The sequence below is a fragment of the Doryrhamphus excisus genome, chromosome 2 (assembly GCF_030265055.1).
Source record: "Doryrhamphus excisus isolate RoL2022-K1 chromosome 2, RoL_Dexc_1.0, whole genome shotgun sequence".
Taxonomy (NCBI): Eukaryota; Metazoa; Chordata; class Actinopteri; order Syngnathiformes; family Syngnathidae; genus Doryrhamphus; species Doryrhamphus excisus.
Genome location: NC_080467.1, coordinates 27,159,571 through 27,182,029, shown reverse-complemented (window position 1 = coordinate 27,182,029; position 22,459 = coordinate 27,159,571). Strand labels below are relative to the sequence as shown.

Genomic DNA, 22,459 nt, shown 5'->3' with positions numbered 1-22,459 from the left:
AATCAAAGTTATTACTACTTTTATTGCACAATTAAAGATAAATTTAATTTAGGCAACAACAAGTGTCCTGTGCAAACATGCAAACTGGATGTAAAAAAAAATCTAAACTACGAAAAATAAAAGTTACTACAGTAAACTATAAATAAATGACATTGCTTACCGGCTAAAAACAAGACCATAAATAAATCAATGGATTAATAATCAAAATAGCTAGTAAAATAATTTACATAATTTTAACTACACAATAAGTTGAAGCTGAAAATAAATCAATGAATAAGTGTAATTATAAATATATTTTTAATTATAACTTTGGTTTCATTTCCTTAATAAGTTCATAAATTAAATGTATTAGTTTATCCAGTAGATATTATATATTCAATGATAAAGGCATACTAAATATATATAAAATAAGATATATTTATAATTGAAGTTACATAATAGAATGTATTGTATTAAATTCCTTTATTTAGCTTATTTTCCATAATAAAAAATAAATAGTAACACTACTACTAATAATGTGTCCTTTTAACTGACAATAAGAACCAAAAAGAAAAAAAGATCTCAGGTTCCACATGCTCACATTGTTACATGATGTTTGTTTTTTTATTATTTCCAACAATATGCTGACCATAGTGCACGCCATCTATTTCTGATGAAAAATATGTTCATGAAATAAAAATTATTTCCCACACATTATTATTCCATTGACAGTAAACAATATAAAAGGCATTTATTGTCCATAAACTCTGTGTATGACCCCCCCCCAGCCCCCAACAGGGCAGTATTACTGCCTTAAATAATGAAGCTAATCAATATGCCAGATGATTACACCTGATAAGTCACGTCTTCAATCAAACTTTTCATTCTGCAAATTGCAAAACTCACCTCAAGTATGATATCATCTCACACACAATGATATCATACTATGATAATGTTCAGTAGATCTTTTCTTCATTTCATTACAATAAAAAAAGGCTTTCATTGTGAAATCACTGTTACTATCAAAGCATGTAAACATTAGAAGAAGAAAGAAAACGCTGATTTAAGACAATTTGGTCCATCAGGGAAAATGGGCAAAAGTATTGGGACTCATTCTAATGCGAGCGAGATGTTGTTGTGCGTCAATTTCTCCATTTCTTCCCTACCATACTCATCCAAGCACACCCTGAATGTTCTTGCTTTCAACAGAGAAGGGCTTTCCTAAACTCTTGGAAGCGTACCATCGTCTAAAATGTGCTGCTAAGATGAAATAATTGGCTGAGGTGTCCCAAGACTTTTGTCCATTCGCTGAAAGTCTGATAGGCTAAATCAGTCGACGGATATTTGCAGCTGTGGCAACTCAACTGGGAAATGGTCGTTTTGCTACACGAGTGTGCCCACATTGTCGTTATCTTCAGTGGTCCAAAGGGGACGTGGTCTACCCCTTTAAGGTGACAGGGTCTACCTCCTTAAGGTGACATGGTCTACCTCCTTGAGGTGACATGGTCTACCCCATTGAGTTGACAGGGTCTACCTCCTTAAGGTGACAAGGTCTACCTCCTTAAGGTGACATGGTCTACCCCTTTAAGGTGACATGGTCTACCCCTTTAAGGTGACAGGGTCTACCTTACCTCCTTAAGGTGACAGGGTCTACCTTACCTCCTTAAGGTGACAGGGTCTACCTCCTTAAGGTGACAGGGTCTACCTCCTTAAGGTGACATGGTCTACCCCTTTAAGGTGGTCAACCCCTTTAAGGTGGTCTACCCCTTTAAGGTGACATGGTCTACCCCTTTAAGGTGACATGGTCTACCTCCTTAAGGTGACATGGTCTAACCCCTTTAAGGTGGTCTACCCCTTTAAGGTGACATGGTCTACCTCCTTAAGGTGACATGGTCTACCTCCTTAAGGTGACATGGTCTACCCCTTTAAGGTGGTCAACCCCTTTAAGGTGGTCTACCCCTTTAAGGTGACATGGTCTACCCCTTTAAGGTGACATGGTCTACCCCTTTAAGGTGACATGGTCTACCTCCTTAAGGTGACATGGTCTACCTCCTTAAGGTGACATGGTCTACCCCTTTAAGGTGGTCTACCTCCTTAAGGTGACAGGGTCTACCTCCTTAAGGTGACACGGTCTACCTCCTTAAGGTGACACGGTCTACCCCTTTAAGCTGACACGGTCTACCTCCTTAAGGTGACAGGGTCTACCTCCTTAAGGTGACAGGGTCTATCTCCTTAAGGTGACAGGGTCTACCTCCTTAAGGTGACAGGGTCTACCTCCTTAAGGTGACATGGTCTACCTCCTTAAGGTGACATGGTCTACCCCTTTAAGGTGACATGGTCTACCCCTTTAAGGTGACATGGTCTACCCCTTTAAGGTGACATGGTCTACCCCTTTAAGGTGACATGGTCTACCTCCTTAAGGTGACATGGTCTACCTGTTCGTACATGGACAGGAAGCATTTACCTCGGGTGTACAATGAACCTGTGTGTGTCCCAAGTCATTTCTGTGGAGGATCCTTCAGTTTTGTACCTCGAAAAGCTCAAATTCACACGTGTCCTCTGCCGCTCAAACAGGAAGTGCTGATGTGCTCTCACCTTCACTCGCTGTCACGCCTCCACACTGGCGCCGCATCCTGACACCTGCACGCTCACACTAGAGTTCGTCGTGCGACGCTCTTATTATCATCTCGCCCAAACTTCCTGTCGAGGAATCTTCTGGGACGAGCGGCAGGATGTGCGTCGGTGCTTCCGCTAACTTACCGTAAATAAATACTTGTCCTTCCTGAATCCAGTCAGTTGATGCGGTTGCCGCAGATGGTGAAGCGGTCGATCTCCAGCAAGTCCTTCTTAGGAGCCCGATGCTTGGCAGCAGAGGGGTCCCGCCCCTCCTCCTCTACAGCTTCCTCCTCTTCCTCCTCCTCCTCCTGTTTGGGGAGTGATGGAGTAGGCTGCTCGGGTTCCGATGGTGCAGCTGGAGGTGGATGGGGGGGTGCTGAGAGGGTCGGATCAGAGGGCAGAGGGGGGAAGTCCGACCTTGGTGTTGGCTGAGTGGTCACTGAAAAGGAGGTGGGTGGGACAGGGGGTGTAGATGGGCTCTGGTTCACCTTGGAATCGCCTGTGAAGAATATAAAAAAATATGACTGATGGAAACAACAACAGCATATTACTAGTAAGAAATATAACATAATAAAAGCAAAATTGGACATATTTTGTGCCTTTTCAGGCACAGAATGTACATCCAGCTAGTGACTCCCTCATATGGGCGTGCCCACGTGCAAGCTGTTAGCTGTACAAGCTGAGTGTGACCAATCACAGCGGAGTGGGCGTGCCCAGAGGCGGGCTGTGGGTGGAATAAATTACAGTTTTGGAAATCCAAGGAAATACAGCTGGAATAGGTGCAGATTCTGGAAGATCTAAAAAGCTTTCTGTGCGGGTTATTGTGTGTAGCTGCTCTACAGGATCAACACAAAAAGCCAAAATATTAGCATAATTGGTCCCCTTTAAAAACAACATACTTTCAGATGCAATTGTAATTGTTTTATTAATGTAAGCCATTGGGAAATATGAGGGTAAAGGGGACTATAGGGGTGTTATTTCAGGTCTAGAGGGCTCTAACACTGCTAAAAAGCGTATTTAGAAGGTCGTAAACAGGCTTTCTAACTTCTCTGTAAATCTAACTACAAAAATATAAAATTTCTAAATAATAAGTGAATACTTTGCAGAAATTGACTTATTTCGGTCAGGTCTGGAACCAATTAACGGCGATAAACGAGGGATTACTGTATGTCCAAATGTTTGACTTCGCTAGTGACCAGTTTCGCTAGTAACAAGTATTCCAAGCCGAGGTAGAGGGTTGGCTCTGTCTGACGTGGCTGAAATGGCTAAAAAGCAACTATCCCTTGCTGATATCAGTCCCGGGGGCACAACCCCCAGATGCAGATGGTGTGTCTTGTGGTGTGCAAACGAAAATTCTTCAAAAAGACAAAGAACCGCAAATTGTGCTGCGGAGCGTCGGTTTAAGTCTGATGTGCAGCGCTAAGCGGGGTTATCGTGGCAGCTGAGGGTTGGAAAAACTAAGCAGGAGCATAGTGTGTCGCAACTTGCTCATTTCTGGGAATCCGGATAAGTTGGAAACGGCGGAGAGAGTTTGGCTGGGCTTTGAAGCCTGACAGGAAGTGACGCGCCATCAGGATCTTTGCCACCTCAAAGCTCCTGTTCAGAAGTGTAGGCGGGGGAAAAAAGTGCCGAGGGGATTTGGCTGCAGATGACAGGAAGATGCTGCCACCTCCAAATCTTCCATTACCTTTAAAGCAGCTGCAATGCATCTACACAACAATAACAACAAATACACTTGTGTGTGTGGGGGGTCATCACCTGAGGGCGCCGTACTTGCGGCCGGGTCCGCTTTGCTGGGGGTCTTGACAGAGGAGGACGCTGTCGTCTGCTGGGGCTTCTGGAACAACTTGCCCTCCATGTTGGCTCTCTTGACGTAAACGCACGACTTCCCCAGCAGCACGATGCTGTTCAGCACCTTCAGCGTGAGCAGCCTGCAGCGAGATGAAAGATGTTTGACACCTCATTCACAGCAGAATTAAATCCACTACTTGGCTAGCATTCATGCGACTTATTTTTGTATATTTTAGTACAACAAATCATGCAGTTTCATGATTGAATATGACCTACTATTAGTAACCAAAAATACACATATATAAGCCAATTGTACAAATATTTGTGACTAAATTAAGCATTTTCATTAATAGAAATGGCTAAATGAACCAAAAGCGCCTTATACAATTTAATGCTAAATGCTAATATAATGCTATATAAATGATAAACAAACAAATAAGGCATTGAAAAGACACATTGGAAGATGCTGGGATGATGTAGTATTCTACACTGGTCACTAGGTGTCAGCTAATGTTACTGTAATCTTCATTGAGACACACCAGTACCACATGTGATGGCCAGAACAACAGGATTTTATTGCAGGTTTGAATTACCTCGCCCCAAGGCAAACTAAGCCCCAACACAGACTACTGTTGCGGTCCTACGCCTCACCAAGCTGCAACTCAAATCTCAACCATCAACGTCACTTCCTGTTTACACCACCGGAACAGACACACAATACATTATTTATATTTTAAATGGCATATTTTTGCTATTATGGCTACTATATTGGGGGCTCTAATGATGTTAAAACCTACTGTATAGTATATATAGTATTAAGCAAGTTATAAACAGGATTTCTATGCTCCAACTACAAAAATATTCTTTCTCTAAATAGAAATCTTATTTGGCAGAAATCCACTTATAACGAACGGGTCTGCAACCAATTAACTGCAATTAACGAGGGATTAAGCAACCATAGGTTTGAGAGAGTCAAATTTCTTTCACAGAAATGCATTTTTCAATGAAATGAAGGCTGACATGTCCAAATACTTTTGCTCTTACCTGTGCGTATAGGCTGCTAAATTATTAAATAAATGATTTATTCCCTTAAACAAATCTACAATGGTGTCAGACTACGTGTGGTAAAGTCCTCCACTCATGTGTCGCCTCCCTCTGCGCTTGTGGGCCAAACGTGGCGTCAGCGCGGTGGGTGACACTGATGAGAGCGACAGACGGGACAAATTTGGGTCTGTGGAGCTCTGCCCATGTGATAAGGCGCGAGGAGCGACGTGTATGTCAGTGAACTGTTGCCAAGGCGCAGCAGTCTGTTCCAGCCTTGGCTATTTTTAAAGCACAACGGGTAAAGGGGGGGGGGGGGGGGGGGGGTAGTTGCAGCGATGGCACTGGAGATGACAACATTGTATTCTTCACCCTGAGGGGGAAGTCTTCAATGGTGCGAGCCCGATGGGATACGGCGAATGAGCGCGGCTATCAGCGGCTCGGGGAGAACGTGAGGACACAATGTTTAGGCTTATGTAATGCTGTGTGTGTGTGTGTGTGTGTGTGTGTGTGTGTGTGTGTGTGTGTGTGTGTGTGTGTGTGTGTGTGTGTGTGCGTGACATTGCCTGTGTCTGATGCCGTGTGGGAATATCTAAACACATTGCATTTACATTGCAATTAGTCATGAACAGACAAATATTATTCAAGAAGATGACACCATCATGCTCCTTTTTAAAATACTTTGTACTGTACGTACATATTACTGTAACGCCTCTATTTGTTCTTGTACAGTATATTATAATGGAATCAATAAGTAAACTGGTGCCATCATCAAGTGCACTACTTGGCTGCAACCAGAAGAGGCACTGACCAGTCATTCATTCATTCATTTTCTACCGCTTTTCCTCACGAGGGTCGCGGGGGGTGCTGGAGCCTATCCCAGCTTTCTTCGGGCGTAAGGCGGGGTACACCCTAGACTGGTCGCCAGCCAATCACAGGGCACACATAGACAAACAACCATTCACACTCACATTCATACCTATGGACAATTTGGAGTCGCCAATTAACCTAGCATGTTTTTGGAATGTGGGAGGAAAACCCACGCATGCACGGGGAGAACATGCAAACTCCACACAGAGATGCCGGAGGGTGGAATTGAACCCTGGTCTCCTAGCTGTGAGGTCTGTGCGCTAACCCCTAGATCACCGTGCCGCCCGCTGACCAGTCAGTTTCTACAAATTTGCTGTCTAAAGTGGAACATAGTGACAATTTGTGGCATGGCATTGGGCCTATAAAACAATTATAAATGTGATTATTCTGGAAATTAAGAGACATTTGTGTCAAACATATATTCTTAGTATATAATATCCTACATGGCCTGAATCCTCATGGTACTTTTTAACATCATAAAACAGCAACAAATTGTTTTAAACACACGGAAGCTTAGAAATGGCAATAATCCACACCTTATTTACAGCTTATTTACGTTTGAGAGCTGCGTGTGAACGCAATGGCGTCTTACCCGAGATAGAAGAGGAGCACACAGGTGTAGGACAGAGCTCCTCGCACCTTCACTGAGCTCATGACCACTCGGATGAGCTGTTCCAACATAAAAACGATGTTGACAGGCTGACGGTGTTGAGTTTTAGCATTGAGACGGCCGCATCGTCTTACCAGAACAGCCAAAGGCAGCGGGATGAAGCCCATCCTGCGGGCCACCGAGTCACTGTAGTCGGTACAAGCCTGCAGAGTGACACACGTTACAGCACTGTGAGCACCATAAACTGTAATAAATCATTATCATAATTAAGTACAACAATTCCACAGCAGCAAACAAGTGGGTGTGTTGCATCGCAAGCAGGGTCATAATAAACAATAGGTATGAGGGATAGCATGGCCTGCATTGCAAGCAGGCCCATAATAAAGCATAAGTATGAGGAATAATAACATGGACTGCACTGCTTTTCAAGCAAGCCCATAATAATAATAATAACAATAATAATAATAATAATATCTGCTGGTTGCTCACGTTTTTTTGTCGACTGCTGACAAGATCAAAAGCCAAGCTGGCTCTGTATTCGCTGTAAACCTGCAAAATAACACACAGGACGTAAAAGTATGTGCGAATGGGACCTCTAAATGTGTTCCTGCTGTGTGTGCTTTACGTCTGCCGTGATGTCGTTGAACTTGGTGATGAAGGCGTGTTTGATGATGTCCACGGCCACTTCAGAGGTGAGGACCATGAAGACGTCGGGGAACAGAACCCAGAGGTGCTCTGCGTCAGTGAAACACACACATATGCGTATTACTCTGAGGTCCCTCGTATAAAAGAAAGACTCATTATTAGAAGTACTATTAGTACAATTCAGCACATTGTTTAATATCCAGTATTAATAATAAAGTGCATCCCAACAATTTGCTGATTTTTGGTGTAAAACATTGGAACCCCCCATTTGCGTTTATTGTTGAAACGCAAACTATAAGCTGACACGGTGAACAACATGACTGATGACACGTCTTCCAGCAAAGGCGGCTCCGGCTACAACGAAGCGGGGAACGACTGACGGCTGACAGGCGGCGTCTGTCCGTCAGCGACGATGCGTCTGTCCCCCGAGAGTGGAGCGGGAAGGGGGGTGCTGTCAATCAATTGGTCACGCCGGGCTCGCTCTGGAGGGCAAAATGCCTCACGGCCAGGTCGGGTTAACGGCAAGCACGAGCTCAGCGATTTTCTTGCGACTGTGGCCGACCCGTTCGATGAATATTTAACACTCGTGACCTTGTGGTGTGTGTGTGTGTGTGTTAAGATACATAGAAATATTACAAGTGTGCATTTTGGGTAAAAATCTGATGAGCTAGCACCATTTAGACCCGAGGTCAGGAACCTTTTTGGCTTAGGAGAGCCATGAAAGTCACACATTTTAAAATGTATTTTCGGGAGAGTCATGTAATATTTTTTTATATTGTTATATTACAAGCTCACCAATAATAGATATAATACTTCCATCCATCCACCCATTTTCCTTTCCATATAATACTTATCACCATGAATGAGACTTGTGTTGCTGCATGGATTTGCATCATATCTTTCTTTCTATTCGCCATCTATTTGGTTAAAAGGAGGGACGTTAACTTCTCGACCTGTCAATGAGGCTACCACAGTAGTTAGTAATAATCAGGTTTTAGTGTATGATCCTTAATCCTTAATCATAATATACTTTTTAAATCATGCACAAATATATAAAATCAAAATATCAATAAAATCTCAAAAATAGTCATTTCCAAAAATGGCTTTAATTATATTATTATTATTATTATTAATGTTACATTATTAATTATATTATTATTAAATTATTATTTAATATATATTATATAATTTAATTATTAAAAAATTTGTTGACTTTCTTCCATCATGTATAAAACATTTAAAATCAACAATACATATGATACTGTAATATCATTTAAAATCTAAAATAAAAAACTGGGAATATTTCATTTTTAAGTCAGCAATCTCAAACTTTTAATGAAAAGTCACACAAAATTAATTTTAAAAAATCATGAATACAAAAATATCAATAACCCAGAATGGATATTTGAAAAATAGAAATTAATACTTTAAAATTAATACTTTAAAAATATGTGATGGACAGCCGGCATTGGTTTTGGCCCCCAGCGTTGTGGTCGAAAGAGGATGGATTAACATCATAAGAAAGTTTTAGATATTGAATGTTATTTCTAAACCTGTGATTTCTGTAATCCATCCAGCCATTTTTTATATTGCTTATCCTCACGAGGGTCGCCTGGGGGTATGCTGGAGGCTATCCCAGCAGATGTGGGGTGAAAGTGGGGGGTACACCCTGGAGCGGTTGGATTTCTGTAATGTTTTACTTTAAAATGTCAAAGACTTTTGCAGACTACTTCCTGGGTCATAGAGGATGATATAGAAGCTTCCATTGAGGCCGTTAAATGATATTCCTTTATCTGCACATATATCCAGATCCTCACCGAGCCTTCTTTATCCTGCAAAGTCTGTGAGTCTCATAATTTTGCTCTGTTTTTGTGTGTGTCGTCGCTTTTCTGCATACTTTAATAACTGCTCTTGTTTGCGTCAATAAAACATCTATCTCGTCTTATCTTTTAATGATCCGGTCATCGCTTTGCTCTTTATTGCCGTGATGCGGGCGATTTGTCCCCTGTGACAGTCGTAAAAGGATCTTAAACAAGCGAAACGGTGACAGGTAGCGAGCACACTGACAAGGAATGAAGCGGGCAAACAGTTCGTACGTACCGTGGGGGAACACGCTTTCAACTAACTATTAAAAATGCCGCTGTTGATAATTACCCAGGTTCCAAGAGAACTGCTCCATATTCCTGAGACAAACGATGAGCATGAGGACGTGGCTGGTGAAGCGCTCCTTTATGTCTGCAAGAAGAGGAGAAGAAGATGAGGAGACAATTAAACATGCACATGAAGAAGGCATTGAATCCACGATGGTAGCAAAAAGGTACATAACGGCTCAATCAAATCCTCAGAGAAAAGGCTTCTTTATTCACGGTTACTGGGAATTAGAGAGAAACGGGCAAAGGAAAACTTTTTGAACTGCTTTATATAAGCTCGCCGTGAACTTTTACACTTCTTCATCATTGGCATGTTCAGTGGGATCACTCCGAGTTCCCTCTCACATCCACAAAGGTTTAAGAGGACAGCAAATCAGCAGTTACACATGATTAGGATATTTTGCAATTCGATAGCAGCTATCGTCATTTGGAATCGTACTGATAAGATGATAAACATCTTACCACTGTTGGACATTTGGAACAAGTTGTTCTTCTCAAATTTCTTGAACACGCTGCCTTTGATCTCGACAAACTGTGGAAGGAGAAGACATTAAAAGAATGGAGAGTCATGTAAAAACAATACTACTTAAACTACTACTGCAATGAATAGTATATCTGCATAGAATCCAAAATGGATGCCATCAGGCTTCTATTTTGCATATTAGTAGCATGAAATCTGCATATGTGCATGCACGTACGTTGCTGGACATCATGATGGTGAGCAGGGACTTGTTGTGCGAGTTGAAGGCGACGTTGAGGGTGGAGGCTTGCACCATGATGAGGATGGCGTGGAGGACTGAGGGCTGGACGCTCAGGGAAGTAACTCAAGTCTCAAGTGGGCATACAAGCGGACGGAAACATTGCAGTGAAGGCAGGAGAAGGCGGAGCTTGAAACACCGGAAACAATGTACAGTCGCCCCTCGTTTATAGCGGTTAATTGGCTCCAGACCAGACTGTGATACTTGAATTTCCGTGATACAGAATTCTATGTCAATAAATGGAATATTTTCATAATTACAGCATAAAAAAATCTGTTTATGATATTCTAAATGCTGTGTTTTATGGTTTTATATACATGCTGCAACAATGTAGTAACTGGTACATTCATAATAACATGCAATACTTACAGTAATACTTCCCGGAAGTATTTTTAACACACAAAATGTGCATGCTTTCATTATTCTGTATGTTATATATTTTAGACAATTGTATGTATTGTAGCAGCACGGTGGTCGAGTGGTTAGCACACAGACCTCACAGCTAGGAGACCAGGGTTCAATTCCACCCTCGGACATCTCTGTGTGGAGTTTGCATGTTCTCCCCGTGCATGCGTGGGTTTCCTCCCACATTCCAACAACATGCTAGGTTAATTAGCGACTCCAAATTGTCCATAGGTATGAATGTGAGTGTGAATGGTTGTTTGTCTATATGTGCCCTGTGATTGGCTGGCCACCAGTCCAGGGTGTTCCCCGCCTCTCGCCCAAAGCTGGGATTGACTCCAGCAACCCCCGCGACCCTCGTGAGGAAAAGCGGTAGAAAATGATTGAATGAATGTATTATATTGTATTATATTGTACAGTAAACCTCGGATATATCGGACTCGAATATATCGGAAATTCGCTCACAACGGACAGATAAAAAAGAACCAATTTTTCTGTAATGCATTTCCAATAAAAATTCATTGCATATATCAGCTTTTTTATAACGGATTTTGCCTATTTCGGACAAAATCTCCAGTCCCGTTCCAATGCATTTCCATTAAATTTCCCTCGCATATATCGGATGGCCGCATCGTGGCGCTCCGATTCGCCGAATCGTGACAGGCCGCGATACGACGTCATTTGCAGCGTTTGCAGCGTTTGCAGCGTTGCCTGCGCGTCCAGGTACATTGGAAACATAGTCAAGGAAGTGCCTTTTTATAACGGATAAAATCCGATTTACGCATATACCGGATATAAATCCGATATATGCGTAAAACGGACATTTTCCGGTATACGCATATAACGGATTTCGCTTATATCGGACAAAACCAGTGGGAACAATTGAATCCGATATATCCGAGGTTTACTGTATTGTATATTTACGTTTATTGTGTTGCCTTATTGTATAGAAATGAACCAAACCACGACCTTAAATGAAGTAGGTAGCAAACCGTGATTGGTGGCGTACCATTACACCTCTAGCCTTTATGCATCGGACAAGATATGACTACCTGCCGTTGCCAGGTAACGCTTTCCAAACACCCACGCTGCTGCTGTGGAGCGTGCCGGGAAGGATACAAACATAGAAGACGGCCATGAGGAAGTGAGGGATGACTCCTATGCTGTCTCTCTTGCGCTCTTTGGGCTCTGTGGCGGTCCAGTAGAGAGCGTCCAGGATGTCTTGGCCGAAGGAGGAGAAGAGGCGATCTGCCACCTTCCACAGACAGGTGGACAACAATGGAGGGACTAGTTTGAAATCATATCTGCAACATTCTTGACTATTCTAAGTGTAAAACAAAGTTAAGTAAAAGTTGCGGTGTGATATTTAGTGAAGTGAGATATATGGAACAAGAAGTGAGCCGGTACCTCCAGCATGTTGAAGATGATGTAGAGCTTGATGACGGACTGTCCTCTGATCAGGTGGTACATCATGGAGTAGTCCACGTAGTGCATCATGGAGAAGCACAGCACCAGGATCAGGCCTTTCAGCATGTCGCACACCTGCGCCGGCTGCAGCAGCCTGGACCCGCTGAACACACAAACACCACCTACTTATATGACTACTTATATACGGTATATGTCACATGGATTCCATGACTTAACACAGGTAGTCATGCAAAACTGAAAACCACATGCCAAAACATGACAGTGTGTACACATAATGGACTCTCACACAAGCCATTCTCCATAAAACCTTAATATAACAATATCATTATTATTGTGGCTCATTGAACTACAGTGTTTGTGGAGGCTCGCCATGGATACATTCTCGCCACCACAGATAAATGTGGCGCTACCTGTCCAGCACTAAATCAGAGTGTGCGCCACATCGTGCAATTGCGCCTCATGTAAAAAGCCAGTGACTGTTTATATAAGATCCATATTTCCAATTTAGCACCAGTCAGGGGGCATTTTGACAGGGATGTTTACTAGCCAGTGTGCTGTATCTTGCAGGCAGGAGCAGAATAATAATAACAAATAATATTCATAAATAAAAGACACGTCTCCTCTGGGCTTGTATATTTCTGCAAAGAATGGTGGCGTCGGCAGCAGGGAACAAGACACCAAATCTGCAGGGCTGATTTTTTAATATTAGCTATGACAGGGAAAAGGAGGAGATAGGATTGTTTCATGGTGGTTCCATATTGGCTGGGATGTTAGCCACTGCTGATTTCTACCTCTCTTATCTAGTCAATAACACACACTTGAACCAATGAGATCCAAGTAAGACCTCACTATTTGTTATTGCAATACCATGTACAGTACCCCGTGGTAAAAATGCCACAGGAAGGTGGCGAGCAGGTAAAATCGTTGTACATTGGCAAGACATAGATGGTGGGATGCATAAAGCAAAGGTCAAACAGGCCTTGAGAGTTTTTCCGCTTGAGTCACGACTACTCTTGTGAACTTTAAAATGCTCCAAACACACACACACACACACACACACACACACACACGGAGGTTTTAAAGAGAGCATGCATGCTCAGCAAACCTTCCCTGAGCTTGTTTGAAAAACACCAAAGCATCCACATTTGATGGGGGACTAACCAATAGGGTGTTAAGAGGACCATGACGTGCAGAGCCCAGCTGAACATCTAAGGGACATGATGGAGATGTGGACGGACATATAAGGAGATGGGGATGGAGCGTGGACATGGATATTGATGCTTGTGGGAGGAGCGTACCTGCTTCTTCTGCAGTAGGGGCATGTGCGTGCCCTGCAGGTGGGAGGAGCCACAATCAGACCGGGGGAGGGCGGGTACAAATATGGGAATGGGGGTAACGGGGCGTTTACAGGAAGATCAATGAGTCGTTTTGTTTCAGTACTGCTGTATGTATGTTTAGAGCAAAACAGTAACATTTAAACTTTTTTGTAAAATATTTGTAAAAATATTTTTAAATGTATTTTTAAAATGCTAAATTTACTTTCAAGGGTAAAATAATTGTATTTTTTTTTTATCAAATTGAAATTTAAATTACAAATATACAAAAAGTAAAAAAAACCCTTAATCATAATATACTTTTTAAATCATACACAAATATATAAAATCAAAATAAAAATATCATTAAAATCTCAAAAATAGTCATTTGCAAAAATGGCTTATTATTATATTATTATATTGTTATATTGTTATATTGTTATATTGTTATATTATTATATTGTTATATTATTATATTGTTATATTATTATATTATTATATTATTATATTATTATATTATTATATTATTATATTATTATATTATTATATTATTATATTATTATATTATTATATTATTATATTATTATATTATTATATTATTATATTATTATTAAATCACTATTTAATATATACATTATATAATTTATTTATAAAAATTGTTGACTTTCTTCCATCATTTATAAAACATTTAAAATAAAATAAACAATACATATGATACTGTAGCTGTAATATCATTTAAAATCTAAAATAAAAAACTGGGAATATTTCATTTTTAAGTCAGAAATCTCAAACTTTTAATGAAAAGTCACACAAAATTAATTTAAAAAATCATGAATACAAAAATATCAATAACCCAGAATTGATATTTGAAAAATAGAAATTAATATTTTCCTTCATGAGTAAAGCTTGTTTTACTAAGAGCGACTCAAACTTATTGTTTAATCATGTATATTTAAAACATTGAGATTGTTTTATGGGTTTTTAAATTATATCCTGCATTTTTTTTTAGAAATGATGTTAATAAATAATATTTGATCATAAATATGTATTTTTCAATTAGCGAGGGGTGTAATCATTATACCAGTATGGTGAGCCATTCCTGTGCATGTCTTGAAGGTAAACATGTTAATTAGTGTTAGTGTCATTCATTTATAACTCGGTTGGTCATTATTCATCAGATAGTCACATGCTTGCTGGGTGAGTTCATTAAAAGAGCTCACATGGCTGCCACGTCACCAATCAGTTTTAACCACCAGGGGGCACTGATGCGCTTTCCACAAGTTGAGACTGCACAGGGGCTGCTCTGGCCACCATTTTTTTTCCCTACCCACTCCAGTTGACGTGTGTCGTTTCTGACCTGAAGCCGCAGCACGGCAGCGTGAGGAGGCGGAGCAGGGCCAGCAGCACCCTGAGGGGCAGCAGCGTGAACACGTAGAGGAAGGCGTCCACGCAGAGGAAGAAGCCAAAGATCATCAACTGTCAAGAAATACCTCCCAGTTAAACAAACACAGGATGCAAAATGCAGCTTGTTCTGAAACGCTGTTTGCGACTCATTAATAAGCTACACTAGCTTGGGACGTACCTTCACGTCTGCAAATATACGTTTTGTGCTCATGTTAGACTGAGCGCTGTCTTCTTAACGCTACAAGGTTGGACTGTTAAAGTAGGCGAGCGCGGAGCCAAGTCAAGGTGGAAGTGGGTGGGAGGGTTTGCCTCTTATTGGCAGGTTCTCTGTGACTTTTTACGAAGCAAACAAGCAAGCACACCTTTATTTAGACAGCTCGACCCACAAAAAAAAACTAGAACATACGGTAGAGCCCAGCTAATGCACGCGTAGCCACGACTAGCCCTAAAAATACCTATTTTTATTACTACTCTAAAGTGGGCGTGGCCAAACTTTTTCCAGAGGGCCACATACTATACTGATATATGAGAGGATGCAAAGGCCACGTTACAAATATTTGTACTTTTTCATTAATGTTAGTATTTATTGTTTTCATAATATGATGACTTTATTCCAATCGTAATCGTAAAAACCGTAATCTTGTTTTAACCAAACCTTATTTTCCAAAAATTACAACTTTTGTTTTGTTTGTTTTCTATAATATTACAACTTTTATTTTTTTAATAATATTACAAGTTTATTTTTAATTGTGACTTTCTTCTTTTAATATTGCCACTTCATAAGAATATATCTTTTTCCACAACCCATTATATTTTTACATATTAAATATATTATCAATAATATAATATTAAATAATTTACTAAATATCAACATTATTAATTAACAATTATAAATAATATTCTAAATACCATATTAAATAATATCCACATTTTATTTCACTTTAACTTCTCACATATTAAGTACATTTTAAGTTAAGCATAGAGTACTGCAGTTACAGAATATAATAACAATAATAACACGTTAATAACAAGCTGAGTGAATGGACTTCATTCATCCAGCCACTTTCTCCTTGAGTTACCATAAAGACATACTGTATATATCACTATTTACATTTTCCAGCAAACATATTATGAAGACAGATAAACACAAGTAGTTGGTCAGAGGAGTCACTGAGCTGGCTCGTGTTTACACACATCCCGCTGAGGCCTCCCTTGGCTGGGGAGTCGAACCCTAGCAAGTCAAGAGCTTCTTTGACGAGAAGGAAGCGAGCTTTCCCCCGAGAATAAAATGAACAGGACTTAAAGCGCTGAAAGGGCCGTGGAGGTTAGATTAACGAATCACAACATTGCTTGTGAGGAGTGGAAATAATTGATGCTGGAAATGAATGGATGATGGGGCTACCAATGGGTCTCTCGTGCATGTTTCAAGACTGCCACCTGGTGGCGCATCAGAAAAACAACAGCGGCATTGTAAAAAAACAACAAAAAAACATTCATTACTTCATTTTTTACCGCTTTTCCTCACGAGGGTTGCGGGGGGTGCTGGAGCCTATCCCAGCTGTCTTCGGGCGGGAGGCGGGGTACACCCTGGACTGGTGGCCAGCCAATCACAGGGCCAACAAAAAACATCTATGTTTTATATAATAATAATGTAGCAGTGGTATGCACACCTTAGAGGTGATACTATGACACAATCCAAAAATGTAAAACTGAGAGGCCACCCCTTGTATACGGGGCCCCCTCCGGGTCACTCCATGTAGATCTTTAGTAGATCTGGATCAATCCAAACCTTTTGTTTCCTTCTCCCAAGCAAGCGATAGTTGGAGAGAGACTGTTACTTCCTAAATGCGACAACTCATTATATACAACACCTTCATTTTTAAACTCCAATCATGATCTAGAGTGCATGAGAAAGCGGGACTAGAAAACCTGTCTCTCTTTGACTGCATTTGGTTAACACGTGTAGTGTATATTGTACATATTGTACCAGTGTTGTAATAGTGGTTAGGGGAAAACTGCTGAGTCAGCATTAACAGCGCTGATGAGCATGGCGACATTTTAAAGCGCTGCTTGATGCTGATCACTCATGACCCAGCAATAATTACAGACCCCCCCACTCTGAGTGATAACAAAACGTGTGTACCTTCTCCAGCTCCTTGGGGATGCGCATACACGTGTACACGCGCTCCCTGCGCTCGGTGTACTTGGCCTCATTGTGCTCCAGGAAGTAGCCTCTGGTCAGCTCTGTGCACACGAAGCGCATCAGCGACGAATCTGGAACAACAATTGAGTGGATGTTGTCATTGTGTGAGAGCCCGGGACCGCGTTGGATGGTCAACAGGTGGAGGTGTGAAAGTGGGGCGCCGGCGGGCGGCGTTCTAAATAGAGAGGTTCCACGCCAGTAGCTGATAGAGAGTCCACAAGCTCCATGTTGTCTTAAATTACTGCGGCTTGACTTCACCCTGCGGGGGGCTGTCGTACATGTCGCCCCTCATAAACTTTACACAAAGAGGCGCCCCCGGTTCAATAGCAACACATTTGGACCCAACAATGCATGGTTGCTAGATTTGGAATGATGTGGTGTTTAAGTACGCTGACTAAGCTTGAACCCTGTTAGGGTTTAATGGGGTATTAAGGACCCATATGGTCTTTCATTGTACATGGACTGCTAAACGCACAATATTACTACTGCTGTGTTTGCCCACATGGTCACAATATTATCACACAATCCTAACATGAATTGATTCAACTTTGTAAACAAATAATTTCTCCTGGCATAATACATAATTAATAATAACATTGAATCCAGCGGCAACAAAATCATAGTTTAACTGTAATTTGGGTTGCTTTCTGTAAAGTGAAGTAGTTTTCCTCTTTGTGTACACACTGGCCTACTTTGACCCTGAGGTGACGTCAGATCCATCGTTTATTGTAGAGAACTGGATCCAATCATTGGGTGACTTTTCACCAAGTAGGATTCCTTATTTACAAATCACATATATTCAAAGTGGGCAGCACGGCGGACGAGTGGTTAGCGCAGGCCACACAGCTAGGAGACCCGAGTTCAATTCCACCCTCTCTGTGTGGAGCTTCATGTTCTCCACGTGCATGCTTGGGTTTTCTCCACGAACTCCCGTTTCCTCCCAAAAAATTAAAAAAAATAAAACTATATTAGGAAAGCAGGAAGTGAACAAATGTAACAGTTATTGATTGTAAAAGTACCAGATTATGTGATGCATTCAAGTGTCATCTGATGCATGTTCAAATGAAATAAAACCATTACCATGACCAATTAACATAGCATGTTTTTGGAATGTGGGGGGAAACCAGAGTACAAATAAAATAAATAAAAATAGTAGTAAAAATAAAAATAAAATTAAAAAATGTAAAAAAAAAAAATAAAGCAAAAACAATAAACAACCAAAAAAAACAACAAAAAAAAACTTCAACTATATTAGGAAAGCAGGAAGTGAACAAATGTAACAGTTACTGATTGTAAAAGTACCAGATGGAGGGGTAGGATTTAATAAGCTTTGCTTCTTCCTACTCCTTTTGGACATGTGGAACTGTGAACTGATTATGTGATGCATTCAACTGTAATCTGATGCATGTTCAAATGAAATAAAACCATTACCATTACCATTCCAAAAACATGCTAGGTTAATTAGCGACTCCAAATTGTCCATAGATATGAATGTGAGTGTGAATGGTTGTTTGTCTATATGTGCCCTGTGATTGGCTGGCCACCAGTCCAGGGTGTACCCTGCCTCTCGCCTGAAGACAGCTGGGATAGGCTCCAGCACCCCTGCTACCCTCGTGAGAAAATGATTGAATGAATGATTGTGCAGGAGTACTTGACATTTCACCGTTCCAATGCAGCACAGGTCTTCAAAAACATACCTATTAATAAATAATGCACTTTCATGATTAAATACAACCTATTATTAGTCAAAAATTGAATTTTAAAGCAAATTGTGCATATTTTTTGCCTAAATTGAGATTTTAAGTGAAGTAAAATACAAATATAAGGCATTCAAAGACGTTGGTGAAAATGTATTTTCTGAAACTCAACTCAGAACACCCGCCCGTCACTTCCTGTCCGCCCATCTTTCAGGTGCCCTAGGGAACATTACATTACATAAAATACACACAAGCACAAGCCTTATTTACTAAGGTGATTATAAAGGTGTTGTCTATGGTCTAGCGAGCTCTAATAACAGTAAAAAACGTATTTAGAAGGTCATAAGTTTTCTATGCGCTAACTATTAAAATATTAAATTTATTGATAAGGAATTCTACTTCAAGGAAATTCACTTATCACAGTGGGTAAAGCGTCTCGACCAAACTCCAGTAACAGTTCCTGTTTAGCTCTACTCAATTCCATTCCCAACTTGTGCTTACTTTTGTAGGATACTGTACATATACAATAACATAGTTCGTTACAGGAAATAATAAAATAACAATAAAATTCTATTGTTAAAGGTGTTTGTCTACCGATGGTGGTTTTTACAGACCACCATGGTGGCCTCTGCCAGCGACCAGTACTAGACCGCGGCCTGTTGGTTAGGCACCCCCCGCAGTGTTGATTAACTGCATCCAAAGTAGCATATAAGCTACTCGTCAGTATTTCACACACCTTAAACATGTTCAGAAAGTTTTCTTCCTCATATATTTTATATTTTGGTAACAAAACACTTAGACGCGAGCAATAAAAGTAGGAGAGAAAGGTAGAGAAGCGTCATGAATGCTAGTAGCTCCAAAGGGGAGGAGCGAAGGCGACGTTTTACCTGCCGAGTGGTCTCTCCTCTCTCGTCTGACAGCGCTAATGTCGTAAAAGCCCAACGTCTCCGGCAGCGGTGAAGAAATGACGACTTTCCCCGACTTGTTCGCTCCGTCCCACGGCGGATTGAGCTTGTTTTTGCGCTCACCGTCCGCCTCTTTCTCGTCTGACAGCTCGGTCCCCGACGCGTCCGCCATCTTTACTGTGGGACGGCCGCAACCGAGTCGCATATTAATGACGTCATATACTGACGAAGCGGGCTCGTGACGCAAACGACAACAACGAATATAAAATGAGCAAATATGAATGAAAATATAATATAATATAATATAATATAATATAATATAATATAATATAATATAATATAATGTTTTGCCAAAAAAAATCGGTGCAATAATTTATTTTGTCTCACGCAAAAAAGAAGAAAATTGTTTGCATTAATTAAATTCAAAATGTATTCCTTTACGACAATATAACTGCTAATTTGTTAATTAAATCTGTCACCTCATTTTATTTATTTTTTGAATGCATATTACTTCCGCTTTTACGTCACAATAATGTTGCAATACCCACACAAGCCACTTGGTGTCGCCAAAGGTCCACCGAGTCCTGCTGCATGTCAATTCTCCCCAACAACAGAAGTTAGCTAAGCAGAGCCCTTGAATCCATGAGTGTGTTCCCATTCCAGCCTGGAGTCAGAAAACGGCAGGAAACTCTGCCATTTGAAAATATCCCAATTTATTTTCCCATTGCTTGCTGTTATTGGTTTCCCATGCAGACATTTCCCCATATAACCAATAATATTGTTATTAAAAGTGATAAACATGATTTTGAGAACCACCAGCGAGGTGTGAGACACCGGTTCTTTGTAAGCACGGTTTATTGGCACACATAATGGTAAAGCATACATACCAGACATCAGATATGACACGGAACACCTCTGCTATATAATGTACAAACGGTGTCTAATAATACTAGGCTCAAACATATCCAGAAATGTGTTAGCTTCCTTACAAAATGCACAAATAAATAACCAATTGTGTGAAGACATGCGCCTTTTGTCTTCTGGGAAGTTCAACCAAAAAAGAGAACTGTGTGTTTGTGTTAATGAATCGTTAGAATTTTGAACACACAAATACAAAGAGGCCGTTTGGTTTCTGCAGGGTGGATTTGGACTTTGGATCTGCACCTGTGTTGTCACAAAATATACAAGAAACATGACGATGTTGTTGTCAACTTTGTGGCTTTGGTTCTTCACTAGCAAAAGAGGTTGAGGTGTGTGTGTGTGTGAGTGAGTGTGTGTGTGTGTGTGTGTAAATCCAAACCCACCTCTGCAGAAAACACAGCCCCTTGTTCAAGACTGGTTTCAAAATAGACTCAACCTGTATTTACAGAGCTACAAACCTTCTTAGTCTTCCAAAACTTAACTCAAAAGAGTGTTGTCTTTTTATAAAGCACATGTATCAAATCAAGTCCAATTCAACTCAAATGTTGTAAAAATCATGCAGGAAAAGCATCAATTTGGGAATATTAAAGGGAGAAGAGTTACATTGTCTTGGAAAAAAATAAAGCATCATGTCTGCAAAGGTGATGTGCAGAATGACAACCTTGAGCCAGGAATACAATCCAGCTGCTTTGCATGAAATCACAATCTGTGATGCGAGAGTGGGGAGAGTGGGAGGGGGAGGAGGGTGCCAAAAAAAAAAAAAAAAACACAATCCAGAGACACGATTTTGTCCGTAGTGGCAGACGACTGTTATTTCCCGCTAATTGGAAGTAGGAATAAAACAATTTGGCGCCGTAATAAGCTGAGGTTTGTCTCCACATGTGCTTGCGCGTCCTCGGCTGGTGGCTTTAAAAGAAAGCAAAAACAACAAAACACCTTCTTCTTCTTGTGATGACACGTGACCCGCAGGTCAACCAAATCACAGCCAACAAAGCTGTTCTCACTCCGGAGACACAATTGGAATGAAAAGATGTCCACACCTTGCTATTTTTTTTTACATTTGTACATTTGAATGGCAGACAGCTTGCTGTTTTTTCTTCTTCTGTGAAGCGTCCAGGAGGCGTGGCTATTGCTGCTGTCAGTGTTCTCCAAGGAAAGTAGAAGAAGAAGAAGAAGAAGAAAAAAAAAAGAAGAGAACGTCCACAGTTATCAGATGTGCGTGTCCTCGGGTCTCCTACTGCGAGGCCTGCGGCGGCGCGCTCTCGGCCTTGCTGTCCTGGCCGACGTTGGGCGCCTTGCTGCTCCACGGGCCGTTGTTGCCCAGCGCCGGCGAGCTGGTGAAGTCGTCCTCGTCATCCAGACCGTTGGTGGCGTCGTACTGCGTGTTCTCCAGGCGGGTGATCAGACGCTCGTCCTCGTCCCCGAACTCGCCGCCCATCAGGGTCGGCTCGCCCACCACCATCACATCCTGCACAGACGGAGACAAAAGGTTGAGTTTGTGCTACATAGATGTACAACATAACTACATAAGCATTCTATTATACAAAAATCTATGATTAAAAACATATAAACGCAATCTATAACACATATAGGCTACTTGTTGCTAGGAAGAGTTCAAAGGGACTACAATCATGGACGTCAATTTTGCCCACGAGACGGCGCCACCTGGTGGGCAAAGAAACGCGAACAGGAAGCAGAACAAACACTAAGAAATGACTCTAAAATC

The 22,459-nt window shown here is 41.1% G+C and overlaps 2 protein-coding genes across 9 annotated transcripts in view; both read right to left on the bottom strand.

The window, feature by feature from the left end:
* Positions 1-589: 589 nt before the first annotated feature.
* On the bottom strand, positions 590-19,996 carry LOC131118670 (transmembrane anterior posterior transformation protein 1 homolog). Of its 2 annotated transcripts, XM_058064653.1 has the most exons (15): positions 19,795-19,996; positions 17,151-17,281; positions 14,961-15,079; positions 13,589-13,621; positions 12,270-12,432; positions 11,982-12,117; positions 10,401-10,498; positions 10,165-10,234; positions 9,707-9,787; positions 7,533-7,642; positions 7,397-7,456; positions 7,042-7,110; positions 6,890-6,966; positions 4,354-4,526; positions 590-3,094 (listed from the first exon to the last, which is right to left on the bottom strand). In XM_058064653.1, exons 1-15 carry the CDS (start codon positions 19,982-19,984, stop codon positions 2,772-2,774), a joined length of 1,833 nt encoding a protein of 610 aa, XP_057920636.1. In that variant the 5' UTR covers positions 19,985-19,996; the 3' UTR covers positions 590-2,771. The 2 variants fall into 2 exon arrangements, with proteins under 2 accessions (XP_057920636.1, XP_057920637.1); XM_058064654.1 differs by lacking the exon at positions 13,589-13,621.
* Positions 19,997-20,636: 640 nt separating this feature from the next.
* Positions 20,637-22,459, bottom strand: part of ldb2a (LIM domain binding 2a) — a 105,550-nt gene continuing 103,727 nt past the window's right edge. For 6 of the 7 annotated variants that reach the window (XM_058049555.1, XM_058049575.1, XM_058049566.1 and 3 more), the window contains one exon: positions 20,637-22,201. In XM_058049555.1, the coding sequence (XP_057905538.1) occupies positions 21,968-22,201 (234 nt within the window). In that variant the 3' untranslated portion in view covers positions 20,637-21,967. The remainder of the gene's footprint in view (positions 22,202-22,459) is intronic. The other variant, XR_009119594.1, reaches the window with a different exon arrangement.

What these genes read in the sequence shown, in the direction of transcription:
- LOC131118670 (XM_058064653.1), bottom strand. Translation starts at nt 19,984, where the DNA reads ATGGCGGACGCGTCGGGGACCGAGCTGTCAGACGAGAAAGAGGCGGAC. An exon ending in TCCCCAAGGAGCTGGAGAAG is followed by an intron (nt 15,080 to 17,150) that starts GTACACACGTTT and finishes ATTTCTTGACAG; the next exon opens with TTGATGATCTTTGGCTTCTT. An exon ending in GTGCTCCTCTTCTATCTCGG is followed by an intron (nt 4,527 to 6,889) that starts GTAAGACGCCAT and finishes ATCTCGCTGCAG; the next exon opens with GCTGCTCACGCTGAAGGTGC.